Source organism: Pristis pectinata, chromosome 35 (assembly GCF_009764475.1).
Source record: "Pristis pectinata isolate sPriPec2 chromosome 35, sPriPec2.1.pri, whole genome shotgun sequence".
Classification (NCBI taxonomy): domain Eukaryota; kingdom Metazoa; phylum Chordata; class Chondrichthyes; order Rhinopristiformes; family Pristidae; genus Pristis; species Pristis pectinata.
This window is the reverse complement of record NC_067439.1, coordinates 3,632,370-3,657,155: the sequence shown is the minus strand read 5'-3', so window position 1 is coordinate 3,657,155 and position 24,786 is coordinate 3,632,370. Positions and strand designations below refer to the sequence as shown.

The following is a 24,786-nucleotide window of genomic DNA, read 5'->3' as shown; positions in this document are numbered from 1 at the left end:
AGTCCTGAACAGCACTGACACCTTCTCCCAGGTTTAACATTCATATTGTTTCTCCCATTTAAATCCTTCCACAATATCCGTTTTCCTGATGCCTCCTACTTGGGGTTAATGCTCTTTTAAACCACAGGTGCAGAGAATAGATTTAGCACCAATTATTTAACCAAAAGTAAAGGACACCTGGAAGAACATGGGCTGTACAAGTTAAATAAATATTTTTCAAATGGATTTTTTCAAACTCATCTAATGTCGATCAAGGCCACCAAATTTACCAAATTATGGAGAAGAAATTTGCCCTTGGCTGCAGGTGCCAAGTTTTGGATGGCATACGAGGTGCTATACTTGGCTTCCTAAATTAGATTCCATTGACTTCAGAACTGGAGTAGAATTATAGAACTGAGTATAACATGCATACACTCTGATATTGCAGCTTTAATGAATCCAATGCCTAGTTGTTACTCCCACATAAAATCATTACGGCACAGAAAGTCATCATTCAGCCCATCGAGTCCATGCAAGCTCCTGGCACAGCAATTCTGTCAGTACCATTAGTTTGACAAGAATTCTGCTCTCCACCCCTAACCACCAATAATTTACTCCCCCTTTCTTCTGCAGGTGCCAACATTAACTACAGCAAATTCTCAGCCGCTGACAGCCATGTGGTATGTGCTTCAAAATGAAGATGGAAAACATAGGGAAATACTGCTGTTGTCTAACCTACAGTGCAAAAGGCTAAAAAGAGTTAGGTATGTAACTACCCACCATACAGGGGTGTAAACCTGAACCATGATAGCTCCTCTTGCTGTTTGCCGAATGACTGTGTGCGTTTGAAACATTTTCTGCCTTTAGCTCAGTTTTCCATAATAGTTTTTTTTTTAAACTAGTCATCTTTTTGTGATTTTGTTAACATTGGGCTAGATGATACAGCAGCAGAGTGCAGCCCACCACTGGGCAATGATTTACATCGGAATCTCACTGGAAGTCATGTTCCACATTAAGTGTTGACATGAACAAGTAGAACAAAAGGGATGACAGAGGAAACAGTCTGCAAATAGGACATGCATTCTGACCGATTAACGTGAGTGTTCTATGTCCATGAATAAACATAATCTAGCCAACTTGTTCTCACCAGAAGTCCCATCATGCCTTTTCCAGCATTGGTCTTTGCATAGATCAGGAGCGGAAATCCTGGCCAGATTCTGCTCCAAACCTAGAGATGGGATGTTTAATCACAGCAGCTCATTCAGAGGTCCAACCCAAGGGACCTGACTGATTTATGTTAGTTAGCATTTCACTGAGGGAGCATTGAATCCTACTAATATTCAAACTGAAATCTCGAAATTAGACCTACTGGTAATATGATAGTTATCTTAAAACCATTTTAAGTATCTCTGTATTATTAAATACCTGAATTTGAAAAGAGCCACATCCTTTCAACAGAGCCTGAGCCCAGCTCTCTCTCTCTCTCATACTGTACTTTCTAATTAGCTTGTTCCCAGAAAAGGTTCTGCCTTGCAATCACACCTCATTATCCAAGATTCAAAACCAAAGTTTACTCCCATTCCCCTATTCCACACATTATCTTCTGAGCTACTCTTTCCACTTACTTGATTTGTCTCAGTCGAAGAGAGGCACTTAACAATCACTCACCACATGGTACAGGACTCAACAATAGGAGGACTTTACTGGGTGGGTTAAGCTTTCAAAACCAGCCACACTTCTACCACACAGACTGGAAGGAGGCCGATCGTGTGGTTGATTGAGTAACCCTGGTGTTATGTGCAGCGCCTGATCCCAGGGATGGGCATCATTATTTCCTAACCTTCAAACTTCTGGAAACTTTGGCTGCACACCAGCTGTGCGGGTTTATACAAGACTCGAGCCTCGTCTGGAAACGTAAAGGATGAGCTTGGGTTATTTGTACAATTACTTTCAAACCTTGACATCAACTTGCAAGGATTATAAAGTGCTCTCTACCTCAGAATGAAGAAAATAGCTCTTAGTCCTGTCAAGATGCAAGTGAAAAGATCCTTCCTGTTCTGACCACCCTTGCTGTGGTCAAGTTTAGGGCAGGGTCAGGATGTTTGATAATGACACCCTCTATAAGCATCCAAGAATTCACAGGAGAGTCATCAGACCCATATGCAGCTGTGACTCAAGCACTTCTTACACAAAGTTAGTCCAAATTTATTCTAAATTAAAGCCATATGGGTTTTAGAAGAACAGGATTGCGTGTCAATCAGCTGAGGAGTCACAAGAAATAGATGTAGCCCCTTGTACATTCAATAAGATCATGACTGATGGTTTACTTCAGGCCACGGTGGTGCAGGGGTTAGTGCTGCTGCTGTACGACTCCAAGAAACTGGTTTTATTTCTGAACCTCAGGTGCTGCCTGTGTGGAGTTTTCATGTTCTCACTTTGACTGCATGGGTTTCCCCGGCTGCTCCCATTTCCTCCCACATCCCGAAGTGCTGGTAGGTTGATTGGCTGCTGTAAATTATCCCTTGGTGCAAGTGGGTTGCAAGAAGGATAAGGGGGAAATGTAAGAGAGAATAGGGAAATCCATGAGGGAATGGGACTAACGGAATGCTCTGAGTGCCCACATTGACTTGATGGACCGAATGGCATTCTATGAGAAATACTTAAAAAAAAATACAAAATTATCATACTGCAGCCCAAGCCACATGTTTCATGGCCACAAGTTACCCACAGCCAGAAGTACAAAGCTCCCATGTGGCAGCCAGCTCACTAGCCTAGAGGAGATGAAGCAGCAACTAAGAGAAAACAACCTTATGTGCGCTTAGGGCAAGAACCTTTTGCCAAGTACATAAATTATCAGTGAAAATGAGAAGAGGGTAGTAAAACTCAAAGGAAACTATGGGGAAATTAAAAATGTCTGTTTCAGATCAAAGGAAGGAACAATATTAACTGGCTGTATCTGAACACTCGGTGTTATTGCAAACAGGAAGTGAGTATGCTCTTGACTCAAGCCAAGTTAAACAGTCCAGACAGGTATAGTTCCTGGCCTGTACTAGATTGACTGATTTCAGTCAGCATAAGAGCCTGACAACTTCAGCACAGTGGAGCTCAGAGAAGCTGAATTAGGCCATTCGCCCCTTTGAGCCTGTTCTGCCATTCAAAATGATCATGGCTGATCTGCTATCTCAATAACATAGTCCTGCTCTCTTCCCATACCCCTTGATACCTTTTGTAGTCTAGAAATCTATCCACCTCCTTCTTAGTAATTTGGCCTCTACAACATTCTGTGGTGGAGAACTCCTCCAAGTGAAGAAATTTGTCCTCCTCTCAGGTTAATGCCTTCCCCCATATCCTGACAATGTGACTCCTGGTTCAACCCAGAGAAACGTCCTCCCTGCAACCACGGAATGGAACAAATCAGGCTGTGATCCAGTCTAGAATTATAGAATTTTATTTAAAAAGGTGCTATTTTTGTGCTCATTAGAAATACTAGTGTTTTCTTCACAAGCACTTCAAAGAATAATTCAAACATTTCCCCTTTTCTGCTGATAAAGCAGTTCAGATGCATCACCTCTCCTACCCAGGAGAGGATTTTTCTAAGAACTCAAATCAAAAGGCAAAATTACAACCAAGCAAGAACTGAACAGTTTCCAGCTTTGGAGCAGCGTTTACCCTTGGCTGATGGTCCAGATCATCTTTGCACCTTGGCATATGGTAGTTCCACATCAAATCTACTGACTTATCCAACCCACCTTTAAACAGGACAGTGAGATCGTAAGATGCTGTTACCTTGTGCACTGCCTAGGTACACAGCCTGGTGCCAGGCAGGACATCTCAATTGTGACAGTGGGTATTAAAATTGAGCATCACCAGGGGATGTGAACTACCAAGAAGTTCTTCCAATCCAACAGGTAAGGCAGAAAGGATGACAAAATGGACAGTGGAGAGAACTCCTTAGAATATTAATAACTGTGGCATCACAAAAGGGTCAAAACAAAACCTTAACTTTTGAAAGATAGATGGACGTGCTGAAAATGACACACACACAGTTCATTCTGAAAGGTACAAATACATGCAAGTTCCCAGTTAATAATTTTCCTTCAAATGCATTGACACACACAGGTCTCTGCATGGATTAAACACAGCTGGATCTTAAGGGGAGGTAATTTAGAGCAATAGAAGGATGGGTTGAACGCATTTTCTTCACTGTTGTGCCTTAGGTGTTTGGCTTCCTACTGGGCTTGCATATAGCACTAAGGAAAACAAGTGCTAATAGATTTGTAATGTGAAAATTTGTTACTTAAAGAATAGCCCTCCCTTAAAGAAATACAATAATGGCAGAGCTTATTGTTCCTTTAAATTAAATATCATAATTCTCAAGCAAAGATTAGATCTGAAACTCAATTTCCTTTTTTTCCAGGGCTTTTATTTCAGACACACCACCTCTCTCTGTGCCCCCTTCCTCTACCTATTCCTATCTCCTTTGACCCTTACCTCACCCAATCAATCCCTACCTCTTTTCTCCCTACTCCTTCCTGGCAATGCTGCTTATACCATACTTCCATTCTGTGGCCTTAATGCTTCAAGTGACCACTGGACTTAACCATGACAAGACAATGAACAGATGGAATCTATGGAAATAAAATATTTCCACAGTTTGAGGAGCCCAGCACTAAGGGATATGGTCTAAAAATTAGAGCCTGGCCTTTCAGGAGTGAAGTTTAGAAAAGCTTCTATACACAGGTGGGAGAAGTTTTAAAGTCCCCCACAAATGGCAATTAATACCGAATTAGTTGTAAATGTTATGCAGAGATTTAAAGATTTTTCTCAACTAATGGTATTAAAGAACAGATAAATGGAGTCAGGTCACAAAGCAGGCATGATCTCACTAAATGGCAGATGAGAGCCAAACAGCTTCCTCTCAGTTCATTCCTCATATGCAAGCAGTAAATTGAAAGTATTGATGATACTGCAGTAGATACACTTTGGATTGGAGGAGGAGGAGTGCAAGTCATGGGGTCCAAGAACGAGAGGGAGTCAAATTAATGTACATGACTTGAACTAAAATACTTAGGATAATTACAATATCAGTTGATTTTAATTTACGTTCACAGCAGCCTTGGCTAGTTTCCAGCAGGGGAAAGAAACAGCATTATTCACTGTTTCAGCAAAAACAATTCCAAAACATTAACAAAAGTAGAGAAAAATGCTAATGGGCATCAGCAGTACTTCTGGATAAGTTCAAGAGAACATTTGTTCTAATAACATGCAGCAAAGCCATTGTAAACATCTGAATAGTTCCTCGTACAAGCTAAAGATATGGCCAGACTTTCACTGGGTCTAATTTGTAATTAACCCCAATTCTTCAGCAAGTTTACCTGCGTGGACTTCCGTCTTCATGGGGTGGAATGATGACCACCTTCACGGTCACTGACGTCCTCAGGAGATCAATCATCTGATCATGGGTTAGTGTTACGATTGCCACTTTGCAAATTTCCACCAATCTACTTCCCTGCCTCAGTCCCGCTTGCCAAGCGAATCCATATTCTTCCACTTCTGCCACCGTGCCATCATATTTGACATGAAACCCAAGTTGCCCGAGGCCATTCCGCCGCAGAGTCATGTCGACAGTCTCACACCCTTCCGTCACAATCTGCAGGGTAAAGATGAAGAAAGAAAGAATTTTACAGTTAACACAAAGCACATGGCGCAGTGATCTTCTACCTAAGCAACGTCAGCAAGCTACTTGAGAGACAGAAGTCTTAACTTTTGTGGTGCAAAATAATGGCATGAAATGAACAATGGACCTGATCTACCGTATGGAACTCAGTAGATGAAGCAAGGAGGGAGGGGAGGTCAGGAGGAACAGGTAGACAAAAGAGGGCAAAATAATGCCCTACTGGTATTGGGCACTACTTCATATCCATGGAACCAGTTCCCCTGGTTGTAATAGTACAGAACCTGAACACGGAAGGCTTGGCTGTGAATCTTTGCAATAATTCTACCACAAAGGCTGCAGATGCTCAGTGGTTGAGTATGCTCAAGAACAGGATCGGTAGAATCATGGGGGTCCATGGCAAACTAGTTCATGTGAGAATTCAGCAAAAGACTTACTGAATGGTGGAGCAACCTCATGGGGTTGTGTGGCCCCCTCCAGTCCCTACTGCTTATGTTTCTTATAAAATGCTTCCAGTAAAATTTCCTGATATACCAAGACAGTTTTAGTCTTGGTGAAGTCCTGTGATCATGTCAATGATTGGTACGGATCTGTAAGCTCGGGTGTGGCAGGAGCTCCTGTAACACTACACCAAGCGTTATGTGAGATGTTAAGGATCATTTATGCAACATTTACTTTCTCACTAAACATGTACAAAACAATGCCTATTCCCAAAACCCCAGTAAAGATTCTGCTAAAATACAGGCAACATTTGTGGTTTATGATTAACCCAAATCACAGAAGTCTTTGGGTCAATGCTTCCCCAGTGCCAAATGGGGAAAATAGAAACTGCCATCAATATACACTGCATCCACTGTGAAGGACATTTGGCCCAAGGTCAAGTAATTCAATTCACAGATCAAAGGTTGGAATGAAACTGTAACTTCCCATTAAATTAATCAGATCCCAGATACACCAGGAACTTGAGATGAAAAATCCTAAACAGCAGATCTCCACCGGGCAGGAGGGTTATTTTGAACAGCAACATATTAATGTGCATTTTCTTTCCCAGCACTAACAAAATATTTTGAACAAATCACAGGGAATATTTGACATTAAGTTTTACTGTACTTTTTTTTTACTGCCTCAAGGAAGATTCCCCAAAGGGTAACTGTTAAAACAAACAAGCAACAGAACTACAGTGAGAAGAAAGGCCTCGAATCCCAGATCTATGCTGTTAACCAAACTCATACAGGTTCTGGATTTGGTTCAGGTAGGACAAAATCAGTTAGTCAGTGTCCAGTGAAAATACAGGCAGAGTCTTGAGAAAGAGGAGGTCAAGTTAGTCTGCAGTGCCACCCAAAACTATCTTGCTATGGATAGCTTAGCTCACTCACTGTTAAAACTCATACATGCCAAAAGGTTACAGAAGGTGCCTATGAACACCCCTGGGGAAAATCAACACTGATGGGAGGGAAGGGCAATGGGGAATACAATTTGTTGCAGTGCTAAAATCACCCACAATCTTTCTGGGCAAAGGAGGTGGAAAAACAAGTGGTTGGAAGATTTAGAAGAGCCATTTGAAGTGGAAGGTGGTTGATGGTCGAGGAAGTTATCACAAGTGAACAATCAAAAAGTTTCAAAAAGAAACTCCAGAATTTTCAAGCTCTCTCTCACACCAACTTACCTTCAACCTCTGGACAATTTCCTTGATGTCCTCCACACTTTCCTCCAGTGCTCGTATGAATATACAGTCACCTCTCCCATGGAAAATTTTGATTGTCGATGCATCAGGAGTCCAACCTATTACATCGTCACTGAAGCAGTTGAACACAACGTCCTTGGTGCTCTGCTCAATAACCACGACATATTCGGTGGAGATTCCAAGAATGCACTCCACTTCAATTGCTTGGCTGTAATCCTGTGCATAAACCCGCCACGTAATGGCCCCGGCACTGTAAAGTTCAGCTCCCAGCCGGGCTTTTGTCTTCTCTTTCTTCTTCGTGCTCAGCAACATCAGATTAAATTTTCCAGTGGATTCCACAGGTGTGTTGGTGACACTGTTTTCTGCCAAGTCCTTCAGATATTCCTGTCGGGTGCGAGTCGCCATGGCGTGAAACTTCTCTGACTTATGCGCCGCGTTCTCCCCATTGATAACCTTGGCCAGCAGGAAGTCTCTGAAAACCTCAGACTTGCTGAAGGTGAAGCCGTTTGGAATGGGTGGCCCGAAGATTGGGACGTCCTTGGACCTGGTCACTGCCACGCTGTGGGGGAAAATGTGACCAAAGTTTTAAAATGATAAGCCTTTCTCCCCCATTCTTCGTTCTGCTAAAGATATTAATTCCTGGTATCGGTCCTCTCTTATCAATGCCCATGCCAAAAGACTACAGAAGGTGAAAATCATTGGGAATCCACACTGAAGGGAGGGGAGAAAGGAAATGATAGCTTTTAGTGGTGACAGAATTTTGACCATTGAGCTGGTATTGTAACCAAACCATGGCACAACATTACTTTGTTCCTGCATCTTCAAGCAAGAAAGCCACTAGTTATCATTCACCTCTACTCCCTCATCTGATGAGGAATGACAACACCCTAGTTGTGGTCAACTGGTCAGTGGACAACAGGAAAGAGTTGCTTTTCTGTACATCCTTGTACTATCTTGATTACATTTTCCTAAAGGTAACTTAAGATGTCCTGAGCATTCAAGGTTCATGTTTGTCTTTTTTCTTGACCCTATTCTTTGCATTTATTCTAGTGCCATTGAGGAGCCAATAATTATTAGGAAAATAAAATGCACAAGTAGTTGGACCTCACTTGGTAACGCTTTCAATCATTCTGAGAAGTAATAAGGGAAGGGGTTGACCAGATTGTTAGTAGAAAGTTTAGAAAAGTATGGACTACTGCCCTTGTAACACAGAACATTAAGAGACAGTGCAGGGTTAAGGACAGGAGTTGGGGTTGGAGATGAGCAAGCAGAGCTTTTCAAAAGGAGGTTATGCTTTGACAGTACATAAACTGCACCTCCTTGTGAATGGGTTATTAACCAGAGATCAGACATTTAAAAACCATTACCAAAAGATCTAGAAGGGAAATGATGAGGATTTCTTTTTTGCTTGGTTGTCAGGAAATTGAATACCTTCCCGGAAAAAAGAGGTGGTGGAAACAAATTCCATGAAATAAATTTTTAGAGGGCACTGGATTTTTAAAGGGAGGATGAGAAATTTGCTGGGTTATGGTCAAAGAACAGGGTGGAGAATGGAGCATGCTTTCACTTTCGAAGGCATAATAGTCAGTCTCGTGTGCTGTAATTTATATTACACCTAATGAAAGATCAATACACTCCTTTGGACATTATATTCCACTTGTTATGGACTCAGTGAAAGTCCCTTTAAGATAGAGAGTGTGTGTGTATGTGTGTGTGGGGCGTGCTTACGTCAATAGAAGATAAAGGACGTAATGACGTTGTTGAAGAAGTAAGAAAAAGAAGAAGAGAGAGAGAGAAGGGAGAGAGACACCAGCCTGCTTGTTTTCTCTAAAGAGGGATGAGAAACAATAACTGTGTTTGCCACTGAAATCCGTGTATGGAAGTTGGAAGTAATCCGGTGGAGTTCACTTTGTTGCTGACCTGTAGAAGGAAACAGGTATTTGTATGTGGACGACCACGGTTCGGATGCTTTTCGGGGTGAGGAAGTCACTACCGAGTAAACACTGAAGTGTCATTTGGGTTCCATCGTGGAACATTTGGATTTCGTATGTACTCTCTCTCTCTATGTTTTTCTACATCTACATCTTATCTTCAGACAACGGTGGTTGTTGAAGAAGCCCTTGCTCATGTTTCACCTTATGGCTTGCGGAACTGAACTTTAAGAACCATTCAGGAACTGGGAGTTTTGGACTTTGTCACACACACACACACACGAAGAGTTTAGTTTTGGGGTTAACGTTCGAGGTTTAACATTCTTGAATTCTAACATACTAACATTTTTACTTTTATTCTACGTATTATCATAAGTAGTGATTAATAAAATAGTTTTTAACACTGAATCATGCTCAGTGTGTTTCTTTTGTTGCTGGTTTGTGACACACTATTAAACAAACCCTCTTAAAAATGATTAAGTAACATGATTCATTAGTAAATTCTGATTGTATACTTTAATTAATTAGTTATAGATTTAGCTACATTGCTTACTGAAGTTTATCTGGATTGTAATAAAATCAACTATTGAAGATTGGAAAATAGATTATGTGGTCAGGAACACATTTCTGTGCAAGATTTTGCTGTGTACAAATTGGTTTTGCATTTCCAACAGAGCAACACCTGATGCAGGGTCTCGACCCAAAACGTCGACCATCCTTTTGCCTCCACAGATGGAGGAACGCTGAGATCCTCTGGCAGCTTGTTTTTGCCCCAGATTCCAGTCTTTTGCCTCCAGAGCAACATTGAGCATCCTTCAAGTTCTTCATTGATACTTAGATGTGCCAAGGTTGTGAAAGACATGAAAGTAATTCCACTTTTGCTCTCTACCTTATATAAGCACTCACCTGTAACACACATTCTCAGTGCATGGATTATTGACCCTGACAATTACAAATACATGCTGGAAGTGGGAACGGACACTCTTTGGTGTGAATGGCAAAGCCCCGGGTTCCTGGAAAATGATGGTGACAATATCGTTGCCAATGTGCCGCTTTCTGAGAAGCTGTGAATACACAAAAAGGTATCAGCTCATAAACAGGCTGCAAAATACTCACTTTGCATATAGTTTATCCTTTGAATCAGGTGTCAGGACACACTAGGTAATGCAATTCAGCAAAGTCAGAATCAGAATTAGATTTATCATCATGAGTTAGATGATGTGAAGTTTGTTGTTTTGTGGCAGCAGTACAGTGCAAAGACAAAGTTATAATATTACAAAGATAAATACTGCAGAAGGAACAACGAGGTTGTGTTCATGGGTTCACAGTCCCTCACGTGTAATTGCAGGTGTTACCACTATAGTTGTGCACACACTTCCATCCAATTTAGAAGAGCATGATAAATATTCATTAATACAAGACCTTTAACTATTATGTTTCAGCCATTTAATGCAGCTCAAATCTTCTGTGGTAATTCAATTTTCCCTTAATAGTTTTTGTATTTCTTGTCCTGAAGGTATTGACTCAGTTTTCATCCTGTAGCCTTCCACCAATTCATCACATGCAAGTGCCCATTAGTCACCCAAGAGCCTTGACTAATCATCCAACCATTCAGAATCCAATAGTGTCCTTCCTAGACAGCGATAAGCTGCACGACTCCTTGCTTTTCAACTCAGGGATACAGAGATCAACTCCAATTTCCTGTGTGAAGCCCCAGCTAGAATTTTCTAATGAAATAGAGATAATATTGGTTTGGATAACTCTGCTATTCACTTGCTGAACTCAGCAGTGAAGGCATTGCTGGATTTACACTATAATGGTGCACAACCTCCACACATGGCCTTCACAAACAAAGTTCAGGAACTTATTAGGGTCTGGAGTGTTACCTCCACAGGTTCATTTGTCAACTTAATGAAAGTCACTTTTCACTTGTCTCTCAGTAGATTAGAATAAGGAAGTGAGCCATTATAAAGCCCAGACCTTTGTTGACCATGAAACTAATTTCACTAAGAAACGCTTAACAGCACAAAGCTTAAACCAGGAACTTGCCATATCAACAAACTCAGCACAACTCCGCATCAACTATTCGATGGAACTGCCAAGCTATGCATGAATTCCTTGATCTCTTCTGGCTATTAGTCCAAGTATTCTTGGCAAGAAAACAAGGCAGCTACAAAGATTTTAGCCCTAATTAGTGCCCTCATCCAAAGCATAAAGTTATGTCTCCTAACTGTATGTAGATTTGATTGACAGCACTGGTATTAGGTCCAGCTAGAAAGTTGGTAACTTCTTGGCAACTCAGGTCTCAAAGCAGGATCTTTTTTGTGCATTCATTGTAACAAGTCTTGAATTAAAATATTCTTAGTCAACACACTGAACTGGTTGCTGAAGCAGAAAATTTACAATCAAATCTGAAGGTACAGAGAGCCATATTTTTTAAGATTAGAAACTGAATAAGCAGAGAAATGTGACTGAAAATAATTTAACTGGCTAGTTTCAACTGCAGCCATCATATAATCATCCTGAACTTTGTTCTCATCCTAACCACAAGGTGAAAGTGGAAGGAATGGAACACGTTCTTTTGTTGTTGATAACAGACATTTTAAAATTGGAATGCTTTCTTTCAATAATAAATGTTAGAGTAAAGGGAATATTCTGCTTTCATTTTCTCCTGCCCATCAAATGCATCCACTCCATAAAACTCTATATCCATGCTTTTCCTAAACCACACAATCATGTGTGGAATACTTAGCACCGTGCTGCTGAAGCCACAAGGGGTACCTGCCAGCTAGATGCACATTCCATAGATTGGGGAAAACTGGAGGATGGGAACATTATCCCCAATATGTACCAAATGAGGAATTATTAACCAGAGATAAAGTAATTCCATTTATTAGGTCAAATTCAAAAGCAGGTTGAGGAGGCAGCTAGATGCTCATTTCATCAAGTTTGGTGACAGAGGCCGGACTGTTCTCCTTGTGCACAAGTAAATAAAGTGTGATTGAGAAACGAGTACAAGTTGTCAGAGTCCAGTTGACATCGGCGACAACAATCCCACAGAGTCATACAGCATGGAAACAGGTCCTTCAGCTCACCAAGTCCACGCTGACCTTCAAGCACCCATTTATACTAATCCCATTCTCCCTACTTTCCCATCAACTCCTCCAAGATTGTACCACTCACCTACACTCTATGAACAATTTACAGCAGGCAAGTAACCTACCAACCCAGACAGCAGTGACCCACAGGGAAGTCTGGTAATGAACATACTACCAGCCACTTATTGGCTTTGCTTGGAAACCACTACAGATATTACCAACCTGCTGCCGATTGTTAGGGGTGTATGGAAGCATGGTGGACACATGGAACATGATCTCGTAGTCCAGATACGTTGTGTACAGGGAGTGGGTACCAGTCGAACCAGCTGAAAATAGAAAATATTTCATTATATTTCACAGAAGATCACCAGAAAGAATGAGACCATCAGCATCAAAATCAGAGAATTCTGGAAATCCACAGTGGGACCACGAAAATCTAAAAAATTCACGGCAACTTGACCACTGGGGTGTTACCCATTAGGATTCTCTAGGATATGCAAACCCTTTATACTATGCTGCAGTTGTTGCTGCAAAGCCTTTCTGTTTCACCTCATGATTTTTTTTCCAATTTTTCCCAACCAACAATAATAGCACTGGTATTATATACACTAATAAACCAGACAAAATGTGACACAGTTCTCTTCCTCGAGTCTTAAAACTTCCCCCAGCTTTTCACCGTTTTGATCAATGCTATTAAAAGGAGCCTGCTTAGCTCTCTTTCTTCAAGGATCCACGCCTCACTCTTTTTGCACATACTAGAAGAGCAAGATATTGTGGATGCTAAAACTCTGCAATAGAAACAAGATCTACTTGGTAGATGGGGCAGGTTCTGTGAAGAAAGAAACCAGAGTTAACGTTTCAGCTCAGTGCCCTTTCATTCAACACAGGTCAACAAGCCTGTAGATTCTTAGCAAAGGCTGTTTCTATTTTGTTTTAAACCATTCATCAAGACTTTTTCTACCTACAATTTCCAGACTGCATAGGTATCCGATTTAGGAAATAACTGTTTATAGCCATTTATAAAAAAAACTTACTTTTTGTATCCAGTTGAGCTGCATATTTATTAAAACCCTTGAGGAGTACTTTTTCTCCAAGTTGATCCAGGAATTCCTCAAAGGCAGGGCCTGCTTCCTCATTGTTGTACATCTCCTCTTCAGTGCCCTGGCCGGCTGTACAGTACAGAATGCCGACTTTATGCTTTCTGCTGAGCTGCAGAGGTATTTCAAGCACAACAGTCACCAGCAAATCAAAGGCAGCTTCGGATCCATTAACTAATGTGGTTTCCCATTTGCCCTCTTCCTCTGATCCACACCCTCCATAACCCCAAAATGCCATCTGCAACTGACAACATTTCCAAACCTTTGTATGCACCAGCAAGAGGTATATTAGATTGTAATTTTCTTCCCCTATGGTGATGTTGCCAAGGTCAAGAGCCTATCAGCTCTTCGACATTGGCAGAAGGCAAAGAGTGGGAATAAAGGGGGCCTTTCCTGGTTGGCCGCCGATGACTAGTGGTGTTCCGCAGGGGTCAGTGTTGGGCCTGCTACCTTTCACATTATATGTTAATGATCTGGATGACTGAATTGATGGCTTTGCGGCCAAGTTTGCAGATGATACAAAGATAGGTGGAGGGGTAGGGAGTGTTGAGGAAGTAGGGAGTCTGCAGAAGGACACATTGGGAGAATGGGCAAAGAAGTGGCAGATGGAATACAGCGTAGGGAAGTGTACGGTTACGCACTTCGGTAAAAGGAATAAAGGTGGAGACTATTTTCTAAACAGAGACCAAATTCAGAAATCAGAAGTGCAAAGGGACTTGGGAGTCCTAGTGCAGGATTCCCTAAAGATTTAGTCAGTAATAAGGAAGGCAAATGTAATGTCAGCATTCATTTCGAGAGGACTAGAATATAAAAGCAAGGATGTAATGTAAAGCCTTTATAAGGCATTGGTGACAGTATTATGAGCAGTTTTGGGCCCTATATCTAAGGAAGGATGTGCTGGCATTGGAGAGGGTCCAAAGGAATGATTCCAGGAATGAAAAGGTTAATGTATGAGGAGCGTTTGATGGAGCTTAGAAGGATGAGGGGGATCTCATTGAAAGGCCTGGATAGAGTGGACGTGGAGAGGATGTTTCCAGTGGTGGCAGAGTCTAAGACCAGAGGGCACAGCCTCAGAATAAGGGGACATCCCTTTAGAACTGAGGTGAGGAAGAATTTCTTCAGCCAGAGGGTGGGGAATCTGTGGAATCTGTGGAGGCCAAGTCATTGGGTGTATTTAAAACGGAGGTTGATAGGTTCTTAATTAGTAAGGGCATCAAAGGTAACAGGGAGAAGGCACGAGAATGGGGTTGAGAGGGAAAAATAAGTCAGCCATGATCAAAAGGCAGAACAAATTCGAAGGGCCAAATAACCTAATTCTGCTCCGATGTGTTATGGTCTATCAAGGAGATACCCCACTGCTCTCTCTATTGCTGCTTTTGAACAGCTGGTCAGAAAATGTAAAGAAATCCACCTTACAAATGTAACATTTGTTTTATTCATTCATTCAAGTAAAATGGGTTAAACTAGTATTTTTTTGTCCATCTGTTTTCTCTAGAACTGGCTGCTGAGTCATTTCAGAGGGCAGTTAAGAGTTAAACACATCAGCATGGGTAGGGAGTCTCTTGTAGGCCACATAGACAGCAGATTTCCATCCTTGAAGGGCAGCAGTGAAGCAGATATTCTTTAAATAACAATAATTTGATAATTTCACGGTCATCATTACTGAGACTTGATTTTTGATCCAAATTTATTTAGTTAACATTATTGAAGTCGCTGTTGTACTGAGATTTAAACTGGTATCACCAGCACCCCAAGTACCAGTTCAAGAATTAAGCTACTGCACCCAATATTTCTTCTCACTTCCATGGCAAAGAAAGATGTAGAAACGTGAGCTTGTGATTTCAGACAAGAGATTTGGTTTGTAGACAGTGACGTTCTTGTTCAATTACAGATGCTGAAGAGCCTCTGATGGCTTTTTTTGACCATGTACGGCCTATTCTGTGTAACAGCACTGTAAATGGTAGAACAGGATAGATATCCACAAAATACAGGGCGATATTGAAACTTACCCCTTGCTCATCCAGTTTAAGCAGCTGTTCTGTCACTTTAGGCGTGCTGAAGGCCAGCCGCAGACATTGGATGTTCAGCTCTGGTATTACAGTTTCCAGCACCTCTTTCAGCGGAAGCCCTCGCACTGTACCGTGCTTCGATGTTGATGGAACTGCATCCTCCAGGATTGCTCCTCTTAGTGTAATGAGCTGAAAGGTGCAATTTTCACATTTTCATGTCTTTCAAAGCATTGCTCCTTTCAAGCAGTGTTCAATTATACTTCACCTTTTCAGGGCTGCATGTAACAACAAGAATACTGCTACAGATGACTCTCTGAGCTAAACTAAAACAGTAATTCAAAGGGAAGAGGTATAACTGGACTCCTGTAACCACTGAATCAAAGCTCCCATGCACACACAAGGAATAATTACTGTATTTATATGACATCACATGCAAAATGTTTTTATCATTGTTGGCTTGCTCCAACCTTTCCACACTGCACTTGTGAAAGCTCAGGACACTTCACTGATGAATGCAGCTAATTTAAAGTTGCCACTTAACAGCTGCTGTTGAATCCCTCATCCCTCTTCAGTGTATCTGTTTACAGTGCCAACTTTGGTCAGCTTCCCATCTACCACCTAATCAGTCACTCCCTCTGCCACTGGTGCAGTGTGTGCCATTTTCAAGATGTGTTGCAGTAACTCACCAAAGCACCTCCCAAACAATTGATCAACGCCGCTTAAAGAAAAAAAGCAGCAAGTGCACCAAGTGCTAAGTTCTCCTCTGGGTCACACAAACCATCCCGACATGGAAATATTGGCCATTCCTTCATTGTCACCGGCTCCAAATTATGGAACCTTCCTTCCTAACAATCCTCTGCAAGCAGCTTCACCTCAGGCTGCAGCAGTTCAAGCTTACCACCAGCTTGACAAAGGGCTATGAGGGATGAAATACATGCTGATCTTGCCAATGCCCCTGGGAATGCACAAAAAAGTTATCAGGAGGACACATTGGACATCAAGGTCCGTTACATTAACAAATTGCCCATAATATACACATTTTGCTTATGTCATTTGTGTAGGATGCATGCCCTACTGGCATTGCACATCTCTAACACATCACCGTTATACTTTGTTGCTAACATCCCTTTTGTAATGAAGCATTTGCATTATGGTGAGCAATTCTATGGGAGATCTATTAACTATTCATATTCTTCCATCTCACTTTGGAATGTCTCTTTCCCAAAGGTCTCTTTCACCAGTTGTCATACAAAGAATATCCAAAATTTCTGCATAATAACAACACAAATAATGCAGTAAAACTTACTCAAACTAAACCATACAATATAATGAAAACTATCATTCTGTACCTCACTTGTCCTGAAGATTATTCGGTAGACATACTGAGGTCCATGCTCTTTGCTGTCCTCCAGTTTCTCCCGCTTGATGCTTACGGCCACTGGGCCCAGCTTTTCATCCACTCCAAAGTAATTCCAGTGCTCTGAAAAAGCACAGTGAGAGAAAAATTAAATCCCTGATAGAAAAGGACTATTTCAGAACCTTAAACCTACTCACTCAGCAGCTTAGAAAGCATCTGTGGAGACAGAAACAGTCAATGGTTCATATTAATGATTTTTCATTAGACCTCAGTGTAAACTCTATTTCCCTCCAGAGATGTTCCCCGAGTGTTTCCTGCCTTTGTGTGTTTTCATTTCAGATTTCCAAAATGGCAATAGTTTTTTTTTCCATAATGCCTTGCATCACTGCATGATTGTAAACAAAAATCAATGTGGAACTAGGCTACCTCACAATTCTACTTCTTTTTGTAGAGTAAACTTTAGTGGTGGGTGCCTGGAATGCACTGCCAGTGGAGGCAAATACGATAGACGTTTGAGACTCTTAGATAGGCACATGAATCTGCAGAGAATAGAGGGATGTGAACATTGTGTAGGCAGAAGGGATTAGTCTAGTTTGGCATTAAATACTAGTTTAATTAGTTCGGCATGACATCCTGGGCCAAAGGGCCTGTTCCTGTGCTGTACTCATCTATATTCTACTTAATAAACAGAGCAAAATATCTACATTTGGTAAAAAGGCTAGTTCCTATATTGCAACTTTAACCTCCATTTCAGATCTCAGAATTGCTTCATAACGTACATTGTTTCAGCATCCTACTCACAATAGTGGCACTTCATCCTGCTTACAACAAATCAAACTCGCTGCTTCTTGCAGCTTCATTGTGCAAACCACCTAGATCTGAGATTCCACCAACAACAGCTCCTAATGCAGTTATCAGCAGCATATAAAGGGGCAGGTTTACAAATAACTTGATGCCCATTGTTTCCTCTTACCTTCATGCAGGGGACACCTTAACCTTGTCCAAATGATAAATCACTTTCTTTTTTTCCTGACACCAGCTCAGAGATGGCACACTATGATGATGAACCCTAATTCATGGCTTGGTAGAGGAAAAAATCTCTGCACTGTTTTTCAGTGTTGGACAAATCCTACAATGTCCATTTCCAGTAAAATCTTGTATTTGATGTATGATGCCAGCCATCCAAATTTGATGAATTTTCAGAGGAAGAGCCTTACTTCACTAAATGAAATAAACAAGCTTGCTACTAACAGCCAAAGGGGCCACTTCTCCTTACTACATCGAAGTAGACCGCTTGGCCATTGAGTCAGTGTTGGCCACAAAGCATTCCTATTCTCCCACTAATTTTCCCCATAATTTATTCTCCTTACAGTCATATCAACACGCCCCAGATTCTACCATTCACTTGCACACTAGGGGCAATTTAGAGTAGCCAATTAACCTATCCGTTGGGCTTGTGAAATCTTTGACAATCTCACTTAAATGAAAACCCTCCTGGGTGCAGTAACACTGCTTAAAGCTCCGTGATCAATATTTCCAATTGAATGAGCAATTTCAACTTGTGTGTGAGTGAAGCAAAAGCAGCTGGACTACAATTAGAATTAGTTAAGGTTTGGACATTGTCTAATGTTAGGGTAGAGCCAATGGTAAAAATAGTCAAGTGTAGAGGGAATGAGGGAATCTTATGACTGCAGTGTTTGCATTGTATTGCACTGACTGGATTGCTCGTGGAGTCAACAGTCCAAATATCCGCCTTCTGTGTTGTAACAACCCTGTGATTTTAAGGAGGGGTGAAAATTTTTAATTTGTCAGCAAAAGTGAAGGAGAATATGGCATCCTTACACTAAGAACTGACGAAGCTTGTTGCCAGCGGACATTGCATCCTTTAAGGTCTTGCTGGGGCTACAGACATAGACTGTCCTGCAGACGTTCTGCCCAATTGATAGTCAGAGACCACAGATCCACAGTAGTGTTCAAATCCCACCACTGCAGCTGGGGAACTTACATTCAGTTAATTAAATAACCTGAAATAAAAATCTAATCACTGCAATGCTAACCACTAAGCTAACCGAATGTTGTTAAACATCCCAATGCTCTTTTGGGATGGAAATCTGCCTGCCCTTACCTGATCTGGTTTATGGGTGACTCCAAACCCACACTTAAGTGGTTGACCTTTCACTGCCCCCTGAAATGGCCAGGAAAGGCAGTGGCCAAGGAGGGACGGCGATAAATGACGCCCCAGTGGAAACGACTGCCTCCAGTGTACGACCAAATGCTAATCTAGTGCAAGATTATTTCTGTGTTACACCTTCACATACAAAACACATTTTTCTGCAGGGATCACTCAATCATTCAGCAAAAAAAAGTCTAAAAGCTGCATGACCACCCCCCTCTCTATACTGTCAACAGCAGTTCCCCAACATAGGGCATGTCCTTGATCAGAAAACATTAATTCGGAAACACACATGATTATTGATGCGATCTGTTTTATTTGAAAGTGCCCTTTATCCAATAGCCTCAGATGTATTTTAACCAAAAGCTTTCCAAGTACATGGCATCAACTACTGCATTCACTAAACCAAAGGGGTTACAAGAATAACAGAATACCCAACATTTTATCATGGTGAAAGCTGGGTATCGAACACAAAGTGAAGGGACAGTGTGGTGGGTGGTAGTCACTTTGATACAAGGGTGCTGATCACGGTGTGCACCAATCCAATATTATAAATGGCAAGATCCAGGAGTAAAAAGGTACAAGGGTTAGAGATAATGGATAAGGGAATTAAGTTACTATACCTTTCCCATGGAAATAGTCTTGGTAATATCTAGCTCCACGGTCCACATGCTCGATGCTGAAGTGCTTCAGTCTTTCCTGTTGCAGCTGCAATTCCTTTGGCACCTCAAGCACAGATATACTCGCATTTGTGCAGTATGGATTCCAAACCATCTTTGGAAAACCACCTTCACAGTCAACGCTCTGTCCTGCATTGATGCTAGCCTTCGACAGGCTGATATCCCGCTCGCTGGTACCACCAGTTTCATTACGGAAATGAGGGCAGTTTAGGAGCAGATCATTGCAATTGCTGTCGCCAAGATCTGGTTCCAGATTCTCTTTGCCATTCACTTCCTCAGTGCTGGTAAAGTTAGAATCCAAGTTTCCCAGAGCAAGAGAACGTGATACAGCTAGCGAGGCAGCTGAGGCAGCAGAAGCACCGGTTGTGGTATTTCTCCGGTGAGCCACATAGTTTCTGTTGCTCACCACTTCGTTGAGGTCAAACAGTATGCTCTGCACATCAAAATGCCCAAAGCTCTTCTGACAAACCCATGGCTTCGTGCTGTCCTGGGACCTACCATCTTCATGGTCCGAGCTTGACCGCCCTGACTCCTGCTCACTTTTGCTGCTGCGAAGTTTCTTCAGGATAGATTCGCCGCTTTCATTGCGTGACTGCTTCTTGCGCGATTTCTCCCGATCTTTGTGCACACCCTTTGGTTCTTCTCTTTGAGATGATTCACTTCGGCTATCGTCAGCCTTGGAGCTACTCTCAAGGCTAAGATTGGAGGCCCTGCTTGGGTCAGCCCGGAGTAGCTTCTTGAGATTTTCTGGCACAGAGCTCCGCTGATCGATCTTCTCATTTTTAAACTCCTTCAGCATGTCAAAAAAGCTTTCAGTTGCCATTCCATGAACATCAATGGATGAAGTGCTGCCATATTCTCTTAAGGGAAGCATTCCACTCCCGTGTTTGGTCCCTTTAAGCTCTAGGACTCCTTCCCCATCATATTCATTGAGAGTAACCTCACTGTTACTTCGAATTCTCAGTGGAACAAACATCTTGGCAGGAGACCTTGGCCACTCCTCCTGGAACTCTACTTCTTTTGCTTTTCCTTGAGGTTTGTGGGAGAGGCCTCGAATCCAAGGGGCTTGGGGATTATTTTGATAGCTTGGATAACATGGCCCATTATGAAAGCCTCGTGTCGAGATTAATTCAACGTCTACCATGGCGCCATCTAAGTCCCTTGCAGGACTTCCTGCAGAATCTTTTGTTACATCCCGTTTTGGAGGCCAGTCAGCAATGCGAGCTCGGACTCCCATTTTCGGCATGGCCGGGGTAGAACTTGCACGTGGTACATTTTCTCCCTGATTGCAAATGTTCCCATTCTGGACCCTGAATGGAGATGCATAGTAATCACATGTGCTTGCACCTGAGAGAACTTCCACTCCACCTATAACAATTCCGCCAGCCTCCACCTTTTCATTTTGAACAGGTCTATAGCTTGTCATAGTCTATTAACACGCAGTCTCGCAAGGAGCAACAAAAAGGTCCCAGTCATTTCCTTGATTGCTGGAAGCTGCTCGTTCAAGCTTAAAACAGAACCAATTTCAATAAGCGGAAATGTAATTAAGGAGCAGCTATGCAATATATCTGAATCAGCCGTAATTTTTTATAATTCCTTGTCATCCACATGCCGACTGTTTTCTTGCAGCATAATCAGTAAGACTAAAAATAGGAAGACAGAGGTTGGATGCAGCTTATTTAATTCCAAATATTCTCCTGTGCGGTTCAACAGATTGACAGAGGTGTTTCATTTGATCCTTTAACCAGAAGGAGATCACGCTCATCCTGAAGAGAGAAAAGAACAACAAATTACCACTTTGTATTGAAGTCACTGAAATCCTGAATTAAACATCTTTGATGCATTGCACCATTCGTTAGCATTAGGAGTAACAAGGAAAATCAGGGAGAACCTTTATCATCTAGAGAGCATGATATGCACCAGATAAGTTACCAGAGTGCACATTGAGTGTGATAATCAGGTGCATTTCTGACAAGAGTAACAACATCTATAGGTGGGTTTGAGCTATGGAAGTAGAATGAGATTTGAGTCCAATTACCTCTGCCTGTTCCAAAATATGTTCAACTTTATTGCTGTTAATGACAGATAATGAATTAAGTCCTGAAATACTGCAGGAATCTTTTAAGAATTAATGGTCCCAGAGTGTAGAGCTTATTTTTTTTGAAAGGCTTTGCCCACTAATGCTTGGCTTAAAAAGTTATATATTAAGATGTTTTAAGTCTCAACATTCTCTGTGTGAGCTTCCACAGTTTCACCCAAGACCAACTAGATGTGCCTATCTATAGAGAGTTAAAGAACCTCCCAGCTCACTGTTTGGTCTCCTGGAGAGCTTCTCATTCCACACTTTAATCCAAGCTGGAAATAACAGTGCAGTAGCTTGGATGAAAGTGTGGAACGAAACCACTGATAAGAATAAACATCTAATTTTATAAGATATCTTTATTAGTCACATGTACATCAAAGCACACAGTGAAATGCATCTTCTATGTAGAGTTCAGGGGGTAGCCCGCAAGTGTTGTCACGCTTCTGGCGCCAACATAGCATGCCCACAACTTCCTAACCCATACATCTTTCACAACAATAAAGCTCCTTGGTTTTGACCTTCAGTGAGAAAAAGGTAAATTGGATCCAAACCAGGAATGGTCATGGTGGTCACGATACACGAGTTGTGCAAAATGAGGGAGTGGCGATCCTAGTTAAACTATGGACCACCTAACATTCTACTCTTTTTACAAATTTGATTAACACTGCAGAGATACATTCCCTTTTAAGACTATTAGACTCATTAACTAACCTTAAATTGGTTGTTCCAAGTAGCCAAATGAAATAAAATCTAAAATGGTCACAATGTTATTAAAAGGTCATTCACCTGATACATTAACTCTGGTTTTTCTCTTCACAGCTGCCTCCTGACCTGCTAAGCACTTTGTTATTTTCTTATTTAAATCCCGCTTTCATCAACATTCGTTGGTTCTTTATTGCTACTCATCAAATCAAGATTGCTGCATGCCCTGTGTGGCCTTGACGCTTGTAGTTATAACTCTAAAGTTCAAAATGTTTTCCCCGAAACCCTTGAATGTTTAACCTCCTTCCTTCCTCGAAAACTTCTTGTTTGATAATATCTTTTTGATCTCCCCTTAATCCTTCTCCTGCCACTGACTGACATCCAGTTATTCTTGTCTCAAGTGTTATGCCATTGTTGAAGGATTTGGCCAAAGTGGAGGTGAGTTTTAGTGAGGGTGGGTGAGTGACAGGTGACTGGTTTCAAGATGGAATTTATGTAGTAACGTGAACATTAATCAAACCACCAAGATGCAGAGGGTACTGTCTTGCTTTATTACTGTCAGTGTCCAATGTGACTCTGTTGGTAGCATTCTTCACTCTTAAATCAGACGTTTCCAAATTTAAACCTCAATCCATTAACTGAGCGCCAAAATCTAGACTTTAGAGCACTACTGAGGCAATACTCTGCTGTCAGAGCAGCCACCTTTGGAACGAGGTGTTAAACTGTTTGCCTCATAGGAAGGCAGAAAAGACGCCAAGGCACTGTTTTGAAGAGCAGAGGGTTTCTCCTGATGACCTGATCAATATTTCTCTCAGCCAAAAGGTCAGTCACATTAATGTTTGCAGGAGCTTCCTGCACAGAAGACCGAGCCAAGTTTCAGTGTAACAATGCAGCTACATTTCAGAAGTACTTCATTGGGTGCCCTAGAGTTGCGAAAGAACAAACTAATTTTTTTTATATGTGGAAAATATCAAAGTCTGTTCAACAGGGAGGGAAAAGTTCAACAAAAGTCAGCTGTGGGTCAGCCTTTGTAGATTGAGTCTTTTCCATGTCTTCAATACCAAACAGCAGTGGTGTTTGTCTAATGCAGTATGTGTCACTTAATTCATTAAAATAATAATATCTCCAGCTCCCACAAGGAGAAGTGTAGTCTGAACATGGAAATATTTTTCTACAAGTGCTGTATCCATATCAGATAACTAATCCTTCCACTGCCAAAGGCACTGGGAATAGAAAACTACTACCTCACGAGAGTTGGTGCCAACTGTGATCCAAAAGTGCAGGTCACAAGTTCTTGTACTTGAACAAATTTGATTCTTTCATTTCAGAAACACACTGCTGCCAGCTGCTTGCCTACTCCCAGACGTTTCTGACCGAAATAATATCCAAACTACTCAAATAAATTAATTGAGACTTCTCATTGTAGCCATTACTGAGTTACTGCTTTTTCACAATACCAGTAATATACATATGACGACTTGGGAGGCCATTTGGGCTATTGATAGATTTTGGTGCTTGGTCTGTGGATTGAGCAATCCCTCCAATTACTTCCTGGTAACCTAATCTCTCCCACATACCCATCCTGATTCTCCTATTGCCCACCTACACCAAAGGTCAATTTACAATAGCTAATTAACCCACCGATCAACATGACTGTGGTATATGGGTGGACACTGTACAATCATGGGGAAACATGCAGTCACAGAGAGAACGTGCAAACTTCACACAGACAGAATATAGAACCAGGGTAACTTGAGCTGTAAATGGACTCCAACAGCGAGAGTGCCAGCAAATCATAAAGTGAAATACCAATGCAAGAAAGTATCTTGAGTCAAAGCCCACATTATAATCTTGCGGGCTCTGAGGCTAACTTCACAAAATGCAGATGGCAGGGCTCATGGTCAGATACTGAAAACCAACAATGTTACAACACACTTGCACTGCTGCATAAATTTAAAGTATCGCATATTCTGAATGTGCTTTGATCAGACCACACCAAAGCACAAAACCACCCAGAGCTGTCACCAAAGCAGCCAAAGTCACAAGAACAGCTAGTGTTAAGTCTTAATGGCTGTACTTAGTACAGACAGTGAAAATACCAAGGTATCAAACCAAGGTTGAAATTAAATTTGAGAGGATTTGATGTTAAACCTCAATGAAGCTGACAAATGTCAGAGTTCAAATATGAATGTTAATATGTAGAGAATGCAAAGAGTGTGTGCAAACAGAATCACATTTTCAGAAAGCAACAAACCAAGTACATCAAACAAGAGTCAGCACTGCACACAGCTCCAGAGGTAATTTTAATAGATTGTTTGA

At 41.5% G+C, this 24,786-nt stretch overlaps 1 protein-coding gene across 1 annotated transcript in view; it reads right to left on the bottom strand.

Moving 5' to 3' along the window:
* sipa1l3 (signal-induced proliferation-associated 1 like 3) overlaps positions 1-24,786 on the bottom strand; it is a 191,510-nt gene that overhangs the window by 67,877 nt on the left and 98,847 nt on the right. The window contains 8 exon segments of the mRNA XM_052044092.1: positions 5,355-5,629; positions 7,320-7,896; positions 10,175-10,332; positions 12,589-12,692; positions 13,401-13,575; positions 15,473-15,661; positions 16,822-16,952; positions 19,626-21,448. Of these exon segments, the coding sequence (XP_051900052.1) occupies positions 5,355-5,629; positions 7,320-7,896; positions 10,175-10,332; positions 12,589-12,692; positions 13,401-13,575; positions 15,473-15,661; positions 16,822-16,952; positions 19,626-21,108 (3,092 nt within the window). The 5' untranslated portion in view covers positions 21,109-21,448.